General features: G+C 49.8%; 1 protein-coding gene across 3 annotated transcripts in view; it reads left to right on the top strand.

Moving 5' to 3' along the window:
* PRKDC (protein kinase, DNA-activated, catalytic subunit) overlaps positions 1–18,953 on the top strand; it is a 141,565-nt gene extending 122,612 nt beyond the window's left edge. Inside the window, exons 70-86 of one of the 3 annotated variants that reach the window (XM_057737521.1) lie at positions 688–862; positions 2,007–2,197; positions 2,818–2,998; positions 3,355–3,515; positions 5,375–5,586; positions 6,871–6,958; positions 7,045–7,188; positions 9,848–10,052; positions 11,151–11,218; positions 11,648–11,868; positions 12,047–12,139; positions 14,154–14,243; positions 14,442–14,513; positions 14,585–14,786; positions 15,233–15,421; positions 16,002–16,141; positions 17,722–18,953. In XM_057737521.1, the coding sequence (XP_057593504.1) occupies positions 688–862; positions 2,007–2,197; positions 2,818–2,998; positions 3,355–3,515; positions 5,375–5,586; positions 6,871–6,958; positions 7,045–7,188; positions 9,848–10,052; positions 11,151–11,218; positions 11,648–11,868; positions 12,047–12,139; positions 14,154–14,243; positions 14,442–14,513; positions 14,585–14,786; positions 15,233–15,421; positions 16,002–16,141; positions 17,722–17,926 (2,637 nt within the window). In that variant the 3' untranslated portion in view covers positions 17,927–18,953. Of the gene's footprint in view, positions 1–687; positions 863–2,006; positions 2,198–2,817; positions 2,999–3,354; positions 3,516–5,374; positions 5,587–6,870; positions 6,959–7,044; positions 7,189–9,847; positions 10,053–11,150; positions 11,219–11,647; positions 11,869–12,046; positions 12,140–14,071; positions 14,244–14,441; positions 14,514–14,584; positions 14,787–15,232; positions 15,422–16,001; positions 16,142–17,709 lie in introns of those variants that run through there. The other 2 variants (XM_057737522.1, XM_057737523.1) reach the window with 2 other exon arrangements.
* Positions 18,954–19,166: the final 213 nt, after the last annotated feature.

Genomic DNA, 19,166 nt, shown 5'->3' with positions numbered 1-19,166 from the left:
CTGCGTGGCCAAGAAAAAAGAAAAAAAAAAAATGTCCCGCTGCGTGCCCGCAGGCCGGCTAGGGTAGAGGGATGACCCCGTGCAGGGGGTGAGCCCTGCTGCCACCATGGAGGTGGGTCTGGCAGCTCCTTCAAAAGCCAGAGGGTTACATTTGACCAAGAAGTTCCTGTCCTTAGTTTATACCCAAGAGAAATGAAGACTTACGTCCACACAGAAATTTGTATACAGATTCTTTATTTTCATTCAAATTAGCGAAAAGAGCATTATTCAAAATAGCCAAAAGGTGGCAACAACCTGAAAGTTTGTTGGTAGATAAATGCAGTGGAGAATTAGTCAGCCACAGGATGGACTGAGGTTCTGATACAGCCAGCAGACCCACAGTCGGAGCGCATCTTCTGACTGCACCGACAGGTCCAGAACAGGCAGATCCAGGGCAGGAGGTTGTGGGTGCAGGGCTGGGGGAGGAGAGTGGAGGCCTGGGGACGGGGTTTCTTAGTTAACGGGTGTCTTGGGGTCAGACAGCAGCTGCGCGAGGGCCCTGGGTTGTGTGCTGTGATTGTGCATCTGTCCCCACGATAAGCTAATGTGCTGTCACTGCTCCAAGGTGGGCTGTGTCCTGCAGGCCAGTGAGGCGCTCCTCTTGTGCAGTGACTTGTCCTCTTTCTGTTTCTCTTTCCTGCTGTGCAGAACAATTTCTCACTTGCCATGAAACTGCTGAAGGAGCTGCACAGAGAGTCAAAATTGCGGGCGGACTGGCTGGCGGGGTGGGTGTGGAGCTACTGCCGGCTCAGCCACAGCCGGGCCCAGGCCCAGCGCTGGCCCGAGCAGCTCTGCACGGCGCTGCGGACGGCGTCCTTGCTGGGTACGTGGCTCTTGCTCCTGCAGCTCGTCTTCGCACACTGTTCTTTGTGCTGCTTCATCCAACATTCGGGAATTCAGTTTGTAAAAACTTTTGTTAAATATTTATTAAATATTTGGAGCCAAGGTACTTTGTATCCTAATACTATTGAATATCACTTTTGAAACTTTTTATTTCTCTATCTGTAAACTGAAGTTGAAGTTTAAAATGCTGTCTTTAATACTCAGCCAAATTTGGGGTATAATGGTTTCATTATTTTGAAAACTTTGTTCACATACAAGAAGTTCCTAAAAAATTAACCACAAAAGCCTTTTCCCTCCTCAGTTCTTCTGTCTGTGATGATGTGGCCTGTAAGGCTGAGGGGGGACCCTGTGTGTGGGCCCCGGGTCTCCTGCACACATCCCAGGTGCGCGCAGGCCTCACCCGCAGGCCCGAGTCTTCAGCAGGATGGGAAGCGCTTTCCACATAGGTCCCAGCATCAGAAAATGACTCTGCAGCTGCTCAGCTGTCGCTTATGGTTTTTCTGGGGAGGGTGGATGAGGAGGAGGAGTTTGCTGCTATTAGGTGACATTTGGTTCTTGTGATAATAACTGGTAGTCGTTGGCTACAACCTTGTGAAATAATCGCCCCCAGAGGGGCAGGTGGTGTGGCTGCGGGACTTGCCGGGTGACTGCCTTTCTCTTCTCAGCCTCTGCAGGCTTGCCAGAGCCACACGGCTGGACGCAGTGCTAGACCTTTGACTGCGGTGGTCTCTGTAGCTCTATCAGCTCTAGGTCACAGCCTCAGCTGAAAAATCTGGGTTATTGATGTGCATGCACAAATGGGTTATAAAGAGCCCTTTCTGCTGTCTGTAATATGATGAAGTGCTTTGACAAAACGCAGAGGGTGATGTTTCAGTGAACGTTCATGCGTTGTTTTCCTTGTTGAGCCTTGGTGGCCTGTGGCCACTGCTGACAGCACGTTCCATTGTGTGAGCTCAAGAAATTCTCGAACCAGTGTTTGAAGTCAGTTTCTTATACCTTTAAGATTTATTTTAATTAGTTTTTTAATAGGAAACAACTTTTGTACACTATAAATATCTTCTTTTTAACTTATGTTATTCACTCTGTTCTCAAAAACTCATGTGTTTGTGTTTTTAATCCAACAGATGAGAACACACCCAGCTATTTGAGCAAAAACGCTGTGGCTTTCCGTGACCATAGTATTCTCCTGGGCACGACGTACAGGGTCATGGCCGACGCGCTCAGCAGCGAGCCTGCCTGCCTTGCTGGGATGGAGGAGGGCAAGGCCAGGAGAGTCGTGGAACTTTCTGGGTCCAGCTCAGAGGACGTAGAGAAGGTAGTGATGCTGGGAGCCTGTGCTGCATGTCGTGTGTGGACTGCGCAGGCCCTGCTGCACCGAAGGAGCGACGCGTCTCGCTTGGTGTTAAGATGTGTGTGACGGCTTCACGCAGTCAGGTTTCTTATTGGGAAGATGGCCTACTCGCTGTTTGCTGTGTATATGAAAGACACCTTTGTGTTAGTGTTAAAAACGAGAAGCCACGTGGATGGTTCTTCCATGAATTTTGTCAGTGGAATCTCATCACGGGCCACCATTCAGACACCCTGCTAGCCTGTGGGGAAAAAATCAGCTTTTCTGCTTTTGTATGTAGTGCCTGCTTTGTAGGCCTTTCTCAGGCGCGTCTGTATTTTCTCAAGTTCCCACGTGCTCCTCGTGTCCCTTGTGTCCCCAGCCTCCAGCCCTTCCCAAGTCCTGCCCCAGGGCCTGGGCGCCCACCCTGTGTTGGTTTTCAGGCGCTGAGATCGTGCGGGGCTCACGTCTCCTTCCCAGCCCGGGCAGACCCGGCTGCTGCACTCGAGCAGCTTCTGTTCACTGGTGGCTGATGGATCCCAGGTGGGGGCCGGGTCTTCAGGAAGCACTGGTCCCACTCACTGACTGTCGGGGTCTCTGAATTCCAGGTTACGGCAGGTCTGTACCAGAGAGCGTTCCACCACCTGTCTGAGGCCGTGCGGACAGCGGAAGAGGAGGCCGGGCCCTCAGCGCGGGGCCAGGGGCCTGCGTGTAGGCTGACAGCGGCTTACCTGACGCTGGTGGAGTTCTGCGACCAGCAGCTTCGCAGGGAGGAGGAGGGCCCGTCCGGTGAGCCTCACCCTGTGTCAGTGCAGAGCCGCAGGGACATCGTAGGTCCTTGTGATCTCCTGTGTGTTTTTGGTGATGTGTTCTGAGAGATGGCTCGTCTATTTAAGAGGCAGGGGCACGGCCATGCCCGTGGCCTGCGTGTGACCGGAGCTGGTCTCTGTCCCTCCGTCTGCTTCCCTGACGCATGTGTGACCTGCTCCTGCAGCCGCCCCTCGTGTTCCAGCCCAGGGAGCAAAGTGCTGCACCTGTAGCAGCTGGAGTAGCTATTAAAATGCAAGGCCGGGGAACGCAGTCTCGCTGAGCCTGTCGCTTGTGTCCGCATGACGCCGTAACCACGTCTGTTCTGTCCCCGGCAGTCCTGGAGGCGGCAGCACTGCACACGTACGCAGCGCTCGTGGTGGACAACATGCTGAAAGCACTGAAGTTACACTCCAGCGAGGCCAGGCTGCGGGTCCCCCGACTCCTGCAGGTTGTCGCACAGTATCCAGAGGAGACCCTGAGCCTGATGGCCAGCAAGGTCAGTGTCTTCATTCTAGCAAAGGGAGCTTGACCGGACATACGGACATGGTCCTACTTACATCCAGCACGTGGCGTGTGGTATGTGCTGGGGCTTTTCCCAGCCACCGAATATTGCTCTATCCCAAGAACATGTGTCATTTAAAACCACGTAAGAGTATCCCCGCGCTGCATCCTCTGTGGGTGCCGACAGGATCCCTGCGTCTGAACAAGGCCCGGGAGATGGGGGAGGAGGTGGGTCCCCCGCCCAGCTGCCCGAGCGTCGGCCGCCCCTCAGGGCTGGGCTGCGTCTGTAACGTCTGGGGGCCTTATGCTCAGGTTACTGTTCGGCAGCAAGAAAAGGGGGACATTTCAGGTGCCGTCCCCCCTGCACCCCACGTCTCAGGGACCCCGAGGGTTCCCGCCCCACGTCGCACTTGCCCGCTGGTGCCCTGTGCTGGCCTCTGCACCTGGGCTGCGTCGGAAAAGGGGAGGGTGATCAGAAAGCCCCTGAGTGACTTAGTGGATGTTTAAGTGCAGAATAGGGCCAGGCTCTGAGTGGACAACGTGGTTGTTCAGCGAGGGTGCCCAGCAGGTTTGTAGACGGTGCTGGTCACTGCGTCGGGGGCGGGTCTGTGTGCTTGGGCGGGGAGGCTTTCAGTAGGTGCTGCACAGAAGATTACAGTAAATTTAGTATGAAATGTAGTACACATGTGTTTTTCTCAAAGATAAGTAAAGAAATATTTCAATGTTATAATTTTATTTTTCCCCAAATCATTTTGATATATAATTAAAATAGCATTTTGAGTTTGTGTGGAAACAGAGTGGTGGGTCACTGTTGTCGTGACCCTTGAGATGGGCAGCTGGCCTTGGGCTGAGGGCCCCAAAGCCTCCCATCCTTCCTCACTTTATACCAACATTCCAAGTGCGTCACAGTTTATCTTGAAATAAACACCTGGAAAAATGTTAGAGGAAAACCTGAGCAAAATTTGAAAATGGTCTTGGAGTTGAGACAAAAATCAGTAGCTATAGGGAAAATAATTTGACATTTCTGTCATTAAAAAATACCATATACAAAGTTAAAAAAAAAAAAACTGGGAGAAAAGCATTTGCAACACATACTGGAGACAGAGAGCAGATGTGTCCAGTCTCTAGAACGAACAGACCAGCAGGAAGTGGGAGATACACACGTGATTAAAGCGTGTGAGGCAGGTAAACACAGGCTGTTCAGCCTCACTAATAATGAAACATGAAAACTAAAATTAGATATTTTTTGCTTTTCATATTGACAGTAAATTTTAAAAATTGATCATGTCCAGTGTCAGGATTTTGGAAAGCAGTCAGTATAATACACTTTTAGAAGTGAAAATTTGAAAAATCGTCTTGGAGGGAAATGTAACAATTTTTTTTATAATTGTTAATGTTAACATTAAAAGTAAAGAGGAGTTTCGGAATTCAGGTAGGAGTCTCTCCTATGGGTGTATAGCACGTGTGCGAAGAGGTAAACACACAGGGCTGTGCACTGTGGTACCCAGGTAGAGGAACGGCAAGTGCCTGCAAGTTCAGTGTCGAGCCCTTGAAAAACGAGGTGGAATGCAGCACAGCTGTTAAAGGAACGCGGTTCGTCTCAGAGAAACCAGCAACAGCAAGTCGGCTCCGATTCCATTCTCGTAAAGAAAGGGTCTGTGTGCACACGCCCCAAGAGGGCCTGGGAGACTCAGTGGTTCCCAGTGGGTCAGAACCGAGGGCGCTGAGGAGAGAAGGCTTTTTGTCTACACGTCTGTCTGTGTCTGTACTGACAGTTGCAGATAGAGCTGCGCTTTGACGGGGGACCCAGCGTCGCTGTGCGGGAAGCATGCCAGGTGTCTCGCTCTGTTGCAGATGCCTTCCGTTCCCTGCTGGCAGTTCATCGGCTGGGTCAGCCACATGGTGGCCCTGCTGGACAAGGAGGAGGCTGTTGCCATCCAGCGCACCGTGGAGGACCTTGCCGACCACTACCCACAGGCCATCGTGTACCCGTTCACCATCAGCAGTGAAACTTATTCCTTCAGAGACACTTCTGCTGGTCATAAGAACAAGGAGTTTGTGGCCAGGTGACATAAGAAAAATGAGGTCAATCAGACACTGAAAGGTTATAAAAACGTCTGTGGTCAAAGTAGACACACGGACGCTTAGGTTTGTCCTCAGATGAATTGGATCTGCCGTGGAGGGCAGGAGGCCTAGATGTCTGTTGGTTGGGTGCTCTGCCCTGGTGTGTTATTTGCTCTAGAATTTATTTCCTTTGTAAACACATTTCATCTTAAAATGTTATTCATGAGATGGTTATGCTAACCGGTAGTAATCTGTTGGTTGAGACAGACTAGATGAGGTGCTTTTTGAAATCAGTTCCTGAACGTTCTGTCATTTAAAATCTCCGGGAAGCCTCTCTTCTTCTTCTTCTTTTAAAATTAATTATTTCTTGGCTGCGTTGGCTCTCTGTTGCTGTGCACGGGATTTCTCTAGTTGTGGCGAGCCGGGGCTGCTCTTCACTGTGGTGCATGGACTTCTCATTGCGGTGGCTTCTCTTGCTGCAGAGCACAGGCTCTAGGTGTGTGGGCTTCAGTAGTTGTTTCACTCAGGCTCAGTAGTTGTGGCTCATGGGCTCTAGAGCACAGGCGTAGTAGCTGTGGTGCACGGGCTTAGTTGCTCTGCGGCATGTGGGATCTTCCCGGACCAGGGATGGAACCCGAGTCCCCTGCATTGGCAGGTGGATTCTTAACCACTGCACCACCAGGGAAGTCCCGCCCCTCTTCTTAATTATGACTTCGTAAACTGCTGAGGTGTCATCATTTTCATGTCTTCAGCTGGTCTGTGAGTGAGGACAGCTGGCAGAGCCGGCAGCAGTGTTTCATGTCAGAAAGAACACTTGGTAAACGTGTGAGTTTTAGTTGCCCTTCTCCATCAAGAGCTGATTTGCATTGCTGTGTAGAGTGTTTTGCTTCTGAGGCGCAAGGTGGGGGAGGCACAGCCTTGTCCTGGCTCGTGCTGGCTGGCCGTGCGCCCACCCACCCTGCCCTCCTTGTCTCTCAGCAGAGGCAACTGCAGCAGGACCGGTTCCTTAGAAAGAAAGGAAAGAGAAGTGTTGAAAGTTTGTCAAGAAGGGGCCGTTTAACCTCAGATTGTGTGCACCAAAACGCTGGGGGTTTGCGTCACCTCATCTGTTGACAGAAGGCACACTTTGTGCTTCATCTGTTCTGGGTGGAATTTGTAAACTGCACCTTCCCTGAACTATGGAGTTGGTTATATATTTTATATATAAATATAATTATATATACATGAAAATTTTAGTCCTTGATCTTTGGAAGATGTTTGAGCACCTAAACTTGGTGATTTTTTAGGGTTAAAGCAAAGCTGGACCGAGCGGGAGTGGTTCAGGATTTCATCCACGCCCTGGAGCAGCTCTCCAACCCCGAGATGCTCTTCAAGGTAGAGGAACAGCTTCCCACACGTAAGACACAGGACTCAGTGAAACCTGCCTGAGTCCAGCTTGACGTTTCTTTTTTTCTGCACAGGACTGGACAGAGGACATGATGGTTGAACTAGGAAAAAACCCTGTAAATAAAAAGAACGTTGAGAGGATGTATAAGAGAATGTACGCAACCTTGGGAGACCCCCAGGCTCCAGGGCTCGGGAGTTTTCGAAGGATGTTTATTCAGGTACAGTGTGTGGGGGGGGCCGGGCCGGTGCTGCCTGGTGGTGATGGAGTCGTTATGAGGACCAGGGCTTCTGTTTGCTCCTTTGTTAATATTTCTGGTTTTAAAATGCCCGTTGAATTTGTAAACTTTCCTTAGATCTGTGTGTTTCTGTTAGATATTGCTGGCGTATCTTTAGGTCAGATAGTGGCAAGTGGGGCACGGGTAAAACCTCAGGTTTTTTATTACATTCTCTTCTTCGAGGCCAGATTGTTAGATGTGAAGGTTACCTGTAGTTTAATGTTTTTAATTCTAGAGAGATTTGGATATTGGACCAGGAAAATATTTGTATTTGCTGCAGGTTGATAACCGTTTGTGAGCACTTACTTACCTCTGTCCACATCCCAGAGAGGTTGCGGGGCCGCCGGCAGGTGCTGTGTGCACAGGACTGTGGTGTCAGGACAGAGGGGGTCCAGGGGAGCTCTGCTTTTTGAGTGGCTCCACACTTGAAAGGGCGAGTGTGCACTTGGCACTCAGTGCTCTGTGCCTGCCCTCCACCCCCCGCCTTTGTCCACTGAGTTCTTTTTGACAGTTTGGTGAAACTGCTTTTGTTCCTGAAACCTCAGGAAGCTTCAGAGTAGGCAGGAGTCTTGCGGCTCTGGTGCAAAGGCGCGTCTTTATGCCTCATGGGCGTAACGAGTGCTTCAGTGAGACAGACTTCGTGGACCCCACAATGCATGCTGTTGCCAGTGCAGCGCTGGGTTTTCACTGTATTCCCATCACTCCCAGAGCAGCCCATCCCCACCCTCGCTGCCCTGCCACCCACGTGGGCTCCCTGCCCAGCGTTCCGCGTGGATGAGTCCTGCCCGCGTGGACCTGGCTTCTTTCACGCAGTGGCCTGCGTGCTGCGGCCTGGGTCGGTGCCCCTCCGGGTGCTGGGCTTGTTCCACACCCTGTGTGTCCTTTGACCGCCGAGCGACGCTCCTGTGCGTTAGGAAGAGGGATGCCGGGGTCCGGGCCCGGGGAGGCCTCGCGAGCCTGCACCCTGCTGCGTCAGACGTCTGTCCGAATGTGCGAGCGGGACGGCTCTGATCACAGGGGAGGTCTGGGGAGTTGTTCCTGCTTTGGGGAGCTTTTGTTAGTGGTCTGAACATAGGACCACACAGGGCCGCCCGCTGCCTAACCAGGGCTGTATCTAAAATGCAAGTAAAACCCTAAACCTCTGTCCATCCTTCACTTTATGACACATGTCAGGCCCCATGTCCTAGCTGGACGGCCCACGGCTCTGCTGCCGGTGGCTGTGGGGTTCCTCCTGGGGACGTCCTGACGGGCGGCAAGCCCGTGGCGGCAGCAGAAACCGTGGACGGGAAGGCGCTAGTGTTGCTGTTTCCCAGGCGGACGGGGTGCACACGCCTCTGCCATCGCAGCGCGGGAGCAGCCTGGGCAGCGGGTGGTTTGAAACCGGGTGGGGGCTGCCATGTGCCAGGCCTTGTGCTGATAAGTGGCCGCCCTGAGCCCCGTGGCAGCCTTCCCGCATCGTCCCGGTGGAGGGGGCCTGTCCTTCTCTCCTGCGGAGCGACCCTGCAGGCTCACGCCCTCGGCCCTCTGAACACTGGCCTGGCCGGCGGTGTCCCGTGCGCGCGCGCACAGCCCAGCCTCCACCAGCAGGCTCGAGCCCGACAGAAGCCTCTCCGCAGCTGCAGCCGCGGTTTCTCCTTAGGTTGGTTAATAGCACCTGGGACAGCCTATCCAGAACCTTCAACTTCCTACCACATCAGCACATAATTTGCATCAAATAATTAAAAGAGATTAATCCACCAAAACAGAACTGCCCCAGGTTTCGCTTTCCTGGGCCCTTGAGGGCCGTGTGCCACCTGGATCAGCGCTGCTGCTGGTGATGCCGTGTTCTAGGGACCGCAGGTTGTTCCTGTACTTTAAGTCCATTTACAGATCAAGGAAGAGTTGTGTTTTATGTATGTTAATTTTCCTGCAGTGGATTGTCTAAAATAGGGCATATCTTTCATTTATACCAGGCTCATGTTGGGGTTAGTTCTACATTTGGGAAAATGTATCTAATTAAAGACGATCAAGTAAATCTGAGAGCTGTTAAGTCTCCATTAGTAATTCTCTTGAGTTTCGTTTTTTGTTTTTTTTAATTCTGATACTGGGATTATAATTTAAATAAATATTTGAGTAGCAACTAACGGAAAGAGTGACCTGACATGTTCCAAGAGAAGGAACTTCTAGTAATAATTGCTTCTAGGAACATGAGTAATCCAGGTAATAGACTGGTTGTGATTTTCTCTTTGCTCCAGGGAAGAATCTTGGGCTGTTCACTTTTATTAAATTACGTTCTTTATTTTGGACTTTGTTCTTCATTACCCCTGTTACCATGATGGAGTAGAGCAGCAGCTGCACAGGGAACGCAGAGGTCCAGGGTGTGAAGCCCTCAGGAGATCTTAGGCCCAGAAGTCACTGCAAACTGTCATCCTTTCCTTCTCAGAGACGCAAAGACACATACACAAGGCAGGCTTCCTGCTTGAGAGTATTGAAACATTCACAGAAAGTGAAACTATCAGTTAAAAGCACACAAAAAAACTAGTGTAACTTGATTCGTGAGCCTAGAACTTTTCAGAAGTTCAGGTAAACATTAATATATCAGGTAAATTATTATTAATTTCAGGCTTTTGGAAAAGAATTTGATAAATACTTTGGGAGAGGAGGTGCTAAGCTCCCTGGCATGAAGCTCCGGGACTTCTGTGCCATCATCAGCTTGCTGCTTGAGAGGATGAGCAGGGGCGCGAAGGAGCCGGGGAACCTGAAGGAATGCTCGCCCTGGCTGAGCGACTTCAGGGTGGAGCTCCTGAGGGATGAGCTGGAGGTTCCTGGTGAGTTCACCTGTGGTGGGGGGGCAGGACGGTGCTTTGAGGAGAGTTATGCCAGAGCAAGAACTTTTGATTCTTGATAGTTTCTCTCTTTTCTAAAAAGAATTTTAAATTCCACATACTTGTCAGCATTAGGAAAATCTATAATTACTATGAATAGTACACTTACTAAATGTCTAGTCACATTCCTGCTGTGACAAGTGCTCGGAGGTCCACCTGCTAATAATGGTGGCTGGTAATGTCCTCTGAACCTACCCGGGCATTGCCCCTCAGTAACTTCTTTTCAGAAATAAAGCACAGGAAACCTCAGAGATGCTGCGGGTTCGGTTCCAGACCTCCGCAGCAGAGCAGACTGAAGCAGGTGGTTTCCTGGTGCCCGTAACAGTCACGTTTACAGTACCCTGTGGTCCAGTAAGCATGCAATGGCATCGTGTCTAAAAAGCAATGTTTGTACCTTAATTAAACAATACTCTGTTGCTAAATGATGCTAACCGTCTCCTGACAACTCAGCGTTGCCACAGACCTTCCATTTGAAAGCACTGCAGTGTCAAAGAAGTGCAGTGAAACATGCGGCGTCGTGTCCGCACCCTCTCCCCACCCCCCACCCCCCCAGTTGCGGGATGCGCACTGGTCCCAGCTGAAGTGCTGAGATGACGGCACATGACGTGCCTGCGGGAGGGAGGCTGGTGACACGGAGGACACAGCCCTTCTTCACCCTGGAATGTGCCAGACAAGACATGTTTCCACATGGTTACTTACATTCTTACTGCAGTGAGTAAAGGGGACTTGGAGAAACACTTTTCTTTATTATTAACAGCTGTGCATCACATACCACAAGTTTCAAGAAAAACACTGGAAACGTGGCCCCCGGACACGCAGCTTGACGCTGCTGGAAACAGCCAGGGGGCTCGCCCGGGCACTGCTGTCCCTGTTTGCGTTTGCTCCGCCCAAATAGGAAGGGAAGTCCTCTAGTCAGTCACACTGAGAAAGAGCAGCATTTAAAAACATACTGCAGTGAAAACCGAGTTCCCCTGTTAGACCAGTGGGTGTGTTAAAGCGCAGGGCGCAGCGTCCGTGTCAGGCTTCTGTGGTTTGTCCCAGGTCAGTACGACGGCAGAGGGAAGCCGATGCCTGAGTACCACGCCCGCATCGCCGGCTTCGACGAGCGGGTAGGTTCTGGGAGTCAGCTCCGCAGACAGTTCACTCCCCATGTTGGTCTCATGCACGGGGCTCTCTAAGGGTGGTGGTACAAGTTTTCTGATGGGGATTTACTGACCTTGATATGATGTTTCATCTTTAAACATCAGCCATGTTTAAGGATCTCCAGGAGTGAAGTGTGTGCGTGTCCGTTGTAAACCAAGTCCCTGTAGCAAGTGGACATGCCGTGTGTGGCTTGTTCCCACGGACACACATTTATGAGCACAGACCCGTAGCTGGGAACCTGGCATTTCTCGCGGCTCTGCCGGGCAGGGACAGGGACCAGGAGGCGCCAGGCCCTCGCTGGTCTGCCCTTTGCTGTGTTGCCCGCCTGTGTCCCCGCAGGGCGTGCTGTCCTCGGTTTCTCAGCTGCACCTGAAAATGCTGTCCGACCTTTCAAGGTGAAAGTGATGGCCTCGATCAGAAGGCCGAAGCGCATTGTGGTGCGCGGACACGACGCACGCGAGTTCCCCTTCCTTGTCAAGGGCGGTGAGGACCTGCGGCAGGACCAGCGCATCCAGCAGCTGCTGCAGGTCATGAACGGCCTGCTTGTCCGCGACGCCGCCTGTGGCCAGAGGGGCCTGCGGGTGACGACTTACGGCGTGGTGCCCATGACCTCCAGGTGTGCGGAACCTCTCTGCAGGGGGTGGTGGGGTCACAGGACCAGAAACGCCTGTTCGGTTTTGCCGGGAAGGGGAAGGCTTCACGGGACAGAGGCCCACCCTCATGGAGAGCATGAGGGGGACTGTTTTCTAGGGAAGAGAGGGCAGGGACCGTTCATAGCTGTCCTCTCCTTCCAGGTTGGGGCTGATTGAATGGCTTGAAAACACCTGCACCTTGAAGGAACTTCTTCTGAGCAGCATGTCACGGGAGGAGAAGGCAGCCTACAGCAGGTGACCTGGTGGCCCAGGGCCCTTCTTCGGCTCTGCCCAGCCACCCCCACCCACAGGTCACTTCCCCAGGCGGGGACTCCTCCACCCCACCTACAGGGACCTTTTCAGGCCCTTTCATTGGCACCCTGGCCACAGCCTGGCCTGTGCTTTAATCTGCCTCTTGAAGGGTGAAGAAATGGAGTCCAGGGTTCTAAACAATAGTTGCATATATTTTGTCACAATTTTCTAAAGAAGATTAACTTTGGGGGAAAAAAACCAAAGAAAAATCTTGGGAGAAAGTAAAGCAGTAAAATTAGCAGCTAACGTTTAATTACAAATTTTCTGTGGCGCCATTCTCAGTTCTTAATGTGTATGGAGTCATTTATTTCTTACAAACACTTGCAAGGTGAGCTTTACTGTCACCTCTGTGCAGACGAGGCCGCTGAGGCTGGAGAGGTGGGGCGGCCCCAGCATGTAAGGGGTACAGGTGGATGATTAGTTCCAGGTCCTGATACAGGTGCTTTGTACTTTTCTTTATCCTTTTTTATTTCCCAAGTTTTCTACAATGAACATGTATTTCTTAATCAGGAAGTTTTTAAAAAAATTTGTTCCTGGTTTCTGTAAAGAAAAATATGGCCAGCATGGCTGACAGCCATTCTGAAGCAGGAACAGGCATGTTTGGGGGGCTGGCTGGCCGGAGAGGAGACGACCCTAAAGAGCCTCAGGGCCACTTCTCCTCCCTGGACTCAAACTCCTTCCTGAGAGTGTCTGCATAGGAGCAGCGTTCTCAGCAAACTTCCTCTTGAGTAGTAGCTGCTACATAAGGCATGTTTACCAACTTTTAATTAGTCACTTAACTCCTTTGCCTAAAACTGCCCCTGCTATCCCTGGAGGAAGTGCACCCTGGGGTCAGGAATCGCAGTGTTCCTTGGTGCTGACATGTGGAGGCCCAGCCCACTCGAACAAGTGACCTTCCTGGTTCCCATGCTCCCGCTTGTAAGATGGGAAAGTGTGTGAAATGCATACGCTAAACACAGGTGTCAACACAGTGTAAAGTGCTTTTCAAACATGGAATTGTATAAATTACTCCCCACTACTCTTTAAAACTAGGCACTTCCAGCCCCCATCCCTAAAATCATTGCTATTTTTTTCTTAAACTACATGTTGCAATTTTCCAACCTAAAATTTTTATCCACTTGAAACTAGGAGAGAATTTAGATGGAAATAGAGTGGTCTCTTTGTGAAGTTAACTTAGTAGCAACTCAGAATAGAGTCATCTTAAGTGATTTAACTACTAAGTAACATGTTGTGAAGTTGTTCTATCTTCAGTGATTTTTTTTTTTAAAGAAAACTTGTTAAAGCTTTTGACAACAGTGGCTAAACATGTAAGTATCACAGTGTTTCCACCTGTCCAAACACTGCCTTTTGCCTGTGCAGCTTTATTGAAAACCGCTTTTCAAATTCAATTCAAATCCATGGTCATTTAAAGAAAATACCTTTTTTGCACTTAGTATGGATTTTGTCTGTAACTTTATACTGGAAATAGTTTACAAAAAGAAAAAAAGTGTGGCAGTGTTTAAATAATGACAGAAGCAGACAGTCCGTCTTCAACAAGGAGCTTGTGGTCATTTTGTTTGTTTAGGGACTTTCCTGCTTTAAGCGGGCTGCATGTGGTGCCATCCTGCTGCGAGGGGTCCCTCCCAGCTCAGGTGTTTGGAACCATGTGCCTACGTCCTCAGCTCATCCTGTTTCCCTGTGTGAAGTGGAATGTTTACTGTGTTGGGTGGTTCTGTGCCTGAATTTTTGCATAGGAAATAGCCATGGTTCTCGAGGAGCGACTGAGAGTGAATAATGAAGCTGAGAGATTCTAGGCTCAGGAGAGTGGAGTTCAGTGTTCATACTAAATGTGACTAAAGTCATACTTAGTTTCCCTGCCTCTTCACTTTTTTCCAGTGAATTCCTGGTGATGTTTGCCTCTGAAGTCAGCAACTCTGGACATCTTCCTGATGCCGATTCTCTTTCTGTTACTTGTCAGTGACCCCCAGGCGCCGGCGTTTGAGTACAGAGACTGGCTGCGGAAAATGTCGGGAAGGGGTGACGTCGGGGCCTACGCGCTCATGTTCAGGTACGTGGTATTCTGACCTCTCCGAACCGACTAGTTGATTCTTCTCAAAGCTGCACATTCACTTTCGCTTCTTACAAAGTTTTGTCTCAGATCAGCAAAATCTAGTTATTTGATATTTGAACTTCAATAAAACAGAGCTTTACATTTCAGTCATGAGACCTTTGTTCTAATCAGACATTTCCTATTATTAAATCATAGGGGAGCGAGTCGCACTGAAACCGTCACAGCTTTTAGAAAAAGAGAAAGTAAAGTGCCAGGTGATCTCTTAAAGTAAGTGTATCCCTGCCTTTCCTCGCGGGTGGGCGGGGGGTGGGCCGTGGCCACACGACTGTCCTCTGCAGGCGGGCCTTCCTGAAGATGAGCACTGGCCCCGAGGCCTTCCTGGCCCTGCGCAGCCACTTCGCCTGCTCGCATGCGGTGCTGTGTGTGGGCCACTGGGTGCTGGGCATCGGCGACCGGCACCTGAACAACTTCATGGTGCGCCTGGACACGGGCGGCGCCATCGGGATCGACTTTGGACACGCATTCGGGTCGGCCACACAGGTGAGCTCACCCGCTCTGCGCTGGGCTGAGTCGCCCTCGGGCTCTGTGACCCTCTGGAGCCAGTCGGTGCACAGTTGTTCACCTCTCAGCTTTGCTCGGGCCCTGCTCAGACAGGTCGTCGTGGAAGGTGTGCTGCTAGGTTAACTATATAATCAGAGCTGAGAAACACGTGTTCCTGTAAAAAGGCAGGAGATTCTGTGAAACCCCGTCATCAAAACATCTTGCGCAGATGTGACACACCTTCCCTGACCTCAGCTCAACTCTGAGTCTGTGGCCGTGGTCACGCAGCCTCGCGCACAGGGTGGCCGTGTGGTTGCTGCTGGGCACGTGGCTGCATGTCCGCGTGGCTGCTTTCAGGAAAAGAGGTGGCGTGCACCCCACACGCGCGCAGCTGCGGGAGGGCCTCACTTGCCTGCGGCTTCTTATGCGTCTTGTTTTCTCTGTAGTTTCTGCCGGTCCCTGAGCTGATGCCTTTCCGTCTTACGCGCCAGTTCGTCAACCTGATGCTGCCCCTGAAGGAGACGGGGCTCGTGGCCAGCGTCATGGTGTGCACGCTGCGGGCCTTGCGTGCGCGCCCAGGCCTGCTCACCACCACCATGGACGTGTTTGTGAAGGAGCCGTCCTTTGACTGGAAGGTGCGGTTGCTGCTTTGCACTTGGCACCTTGTCACAACTCAGCCGTGCCCTGGCCCGAGTCTCCTGTTACCTGGTGGGAACGTGTCGTGTGGTGTTTACTAAAATACTTGTTTTGTACAGCACTTTCTCAGAATTAACATGTGGGATCATTTGGCTTGAAAACCATACAAGAGACATTCCTTTTACTTGAAGGAAACTGACTTTTGAGTATTAGAGTATTTCTAACCCTTTGGTGATGGTGGGTTTAATTTCTCTGAGACAACTTTTAGGTTGAAATCTGTTCCACACAAGGGCTTCCTTGATCATAGAGACCGGTGGTGCTTTCTTTAGTCTGGAGGGCCCCTCACAGCCCAGCCCCACAAGGAAGCAGAGCAGGGCACCCTCCACAGGGAGGGCTGCTTTCAGCCTCAGTGTAGATCCTCACGGTCATGGTCAGCACTCTGTGTGCTGCCCTGAGAGTCTGCGTAAAAAGCTACAGCACCCTCCCTAGTTAGAGACTCTGAACAAGTAATGATCTTAAACAATCTGAATGTGATCATATATACTGTTAAGCAGAGAAAATCATGTTTCTTTCCTTTAGAATTTTGAACAGAAAATGCTAAAAAAAGGAGGATCATGGATTCGAGAAATAAATGTAACTGAAAAAAATTGGTATCCCCGGCAGAAGATACATTATGCTAAGAGAAAGTTAGCAGGTGCCAATCCAGCAGTTATTACCTGGTAAGATGTTATTTGTGATAAAACCAAACACATCCCAAACAGGCTGGCATTTCCCGAAGAGTCACTAAATGGCCAGGTGTTTATATACGGGTGATTATGCTTGGCCTGAGGAGGCCGACTTCGCCACGGCCCACAAGGTCCTAACCCTGGAACCCCTCCCCGTCCCCCTGGGGCCCCTGCACTGCATTCCTAGACTGTTGCATGACTATCTTCACCTGCACGGAGGATTTAGGTTTTAAGTTTGCTTTTGTCCTTTTTCAGGGCAAATGTGACCCTGGTGGCACAGCCCTGAGGTGCGGAGAGCACAGTGGCGGCTCATTAACAAGTGTGCAAATTGGGCTACCTTTAACTTGACTTTCACATTTTCCTGGTTGAAATCTAAAACAAATAGAAATTTGTAGAAATGATGCACAAGAAGGAAAAAAAGTTGGACTTACCCATTAATCGTAAAAGGCAATCTGTGGTCAATTTTTTTTGACAAAGGTGCCTAGACCATTCAGTGGTCTTTCCAACAAGTGGCAAAGGAATGAAAGTGGAACCCCCACGTCCCATCATATACAAAAACTAATTCAAAGTGGATCAAAGACCTAATTGTAAAAGCTAAAACTTTTATAAAATACTTAGGAAGAAACATAGGACCATGGATTTGGCAGTGACATTTGGCATTCTTAAGTATAACAGCAAAAGCACAAACAAGAAAAAAAAAAATTCATCAAAATTAAAAACTTGTGCGTCAGAGGATACCATCAGGAAAGTAAAAATACAGCTCACGGAATGGGAGAAAACATTTGAAAGTTATATAGCTGATAAGAGACTTGTGTATAGAATATATAAAAAAAACTCTTACAGCTGAATAGTAAAAAAAAGACCACACAATTAAAATATGACCAAAGGACTTGAATAAACATTTCTCTAAAGAAGATACACAAATGGCCGATAAGTACATGGAAAGATGCTTAACATCATCAGTCATCAGACAAATGCAAGTGGGATTTCCCTTCATAGCCGCTGGAACTGTTGTGTTTAAAACATGGAAAATAAGTTGTTGGTGACGATGTGGAGAAACTGGAGCTCTCGGCTGCTGCTGCTGGGAAGGCAAAATGGTACAGCCGCTGTGGAAGACAGTCTGGTGGTTCCTCAGAAAGTTAAACATGGGGGGACTTCCTTGGCGGGCCAGTGGTTAAGACTGTGCCTTCTGATGCAAGGGGTGCAAGTTCAGTCCCTGGTTGGGGAGCTAAGATCCCCACGCGCCTGTGGCCAAGAAACCAAAACATAAAACAGAAGCAGTATTGTAACAAATTCAGTAGACTTAAAAAAGAAAGTTAAACATGGGGTCACCACATGACCCTGCGTTCCATCCCAGGTAGAAACCCCTGTGAAGTGAACGCACGAGTCCACACAAACCCCTGCAGACAGACGCTCCCAGCAGCAGCACCCATCGTGCTCTGTTTTCCTGCAGACGAACCTCTTGCCTTCAAGGTTGTGAGCAACAGAAAATATTCTGTGTGAGGAGAGGGAATGTTTGGTTTGAACAGGGAGAATAACGCACAGCTGGTGTCTTTGTGTTGACTTCTTTCCAGTGATGAGTTACGTCTGGGCCATGAGCAGGTGCCTGCCTTTGAGCACTACGTGGCCGTGGCACGAGGAAGCCGAGACCACGACATCCGTGCCCAGGAGCCAGAGAGTGGACTTTCAGAAGAGGCCCAAGTGAAGTGCTTGCTTGACCAGGCAACAGACCCCAACATCCTCGGCAGGACTTGGGGAGGGTGGGAGCCCTGGATGTGAGGTCCCCTGGAGTCAGCAGATAAAGGGCATGCGGGTGTTTAGAGCGTGTCCTAAACGTTGATCCAAGCGATCCGTGGGCTGACCTTCCTGAAGCACTGAAGAGAAGGGGTTTACTGACACACTTGTGTCACGAGTTTAATCAAGGTTGTGATGAAGACATGAATGCTGGCGTGGGTGAGTGACTAGGCCACAATTCAAGATTAGGTCGGGGTTAAACGGGTGTAGAAGAGAAGTACATATGCAGGCTTGTGCGAGCACGGAATCAAGACCATAGCAGATGGCAGGTGCTGCGCGCCGAGCCGACCGGCCGCTGTCTCGGTTAATGGTGGGGAGAGCACTCCACGTGCCGTGCTCGTCTGCAGGCGCAGCGCCTTGGAAACCACGCCTGGGAGACTTTGTCCCCAAGACTTTGTGAGAGTGACTGACAGGATGTGAGCGACATTAGCAGCGCAGGAGTAAGAACAGGTCAGGCTACAAGTATGGCTTATATTTAGAAAAGATTGTATTTGACATTTTAGGATATTTTTTAGGGTTTTTTTTCTTTCACATTTTTTCTTGTGGTTTTGACATTCTATGATAGAATTGTTCTCTAGAAGTATTTAGGAGAGAGAAAAACCTTGCTCTTAGCACTCATTTTTGCTACTCTGATCACAACAGGGAGGTGGATAAAAGAGCTTTGCATCCCAGACTCAGGAAAGCTTCAAAAATTCCAAGTATGAAAGTAGGGATGGCACTAAGCCTTCCAGTTCTGGGAAAATGAGAGAAATCCCTGTTGGAAGTGAACCCTTACTTGGAGATAAAACATGCATTCTAGAGCAGCCAGATCAAGTTATGAAATACAGAAACAGCATCCTCTCCACTTACAGAGCCTCTGTCCACCCTTGTCTTCTGCACCTGGAGCCGATTTCAGGTTGGCTTTGAGCTTTTTGTTATTGTTTTTTTCAAACATTTCTGGTTAGAAACTCTGTTATGATTTTGGCAAATAGTAAATATTAAGACTAAGGAACATTAAAATTTTTTTCCCAAAGTAGTGTATAGTTTTTAATGCAGTTTCAAAAGCAAACACTTCATCTTATAAATTATTTCATTATACTATTTGACAAGCTTATTCTGATAAATACAGGTTGAATACATTATGGCATTAAAAATAAACTTTTATGGGGACTTCCCTGGTGGTCCAGTGGTTAAGACTCCGTGCTTCCACTGCAGGTGGTGCGGGTTCAATCCCTGGTTGGGTAAT

Source organism: Hippopotamus amphibius, chromosome 5 (assembly GCF_030028045.1).
Source record: "Hippopotamus amphibius kiboko isolate mHipAmp2 chromosome 5, mHipAmp2.hap2, whole genome shotgun sequence".
Lineage (NCBI taxonomy): Eukaryota > Metazoa > Chordata > Mammalia > Artiodactyla > Hippopotamidae > Hippopotamus > Hippopotamus amphibius.
Note: the sequence above shows the minus strand (reverse complement) of the source record. Positions and strands in the feature narration are given on the sequence as shown.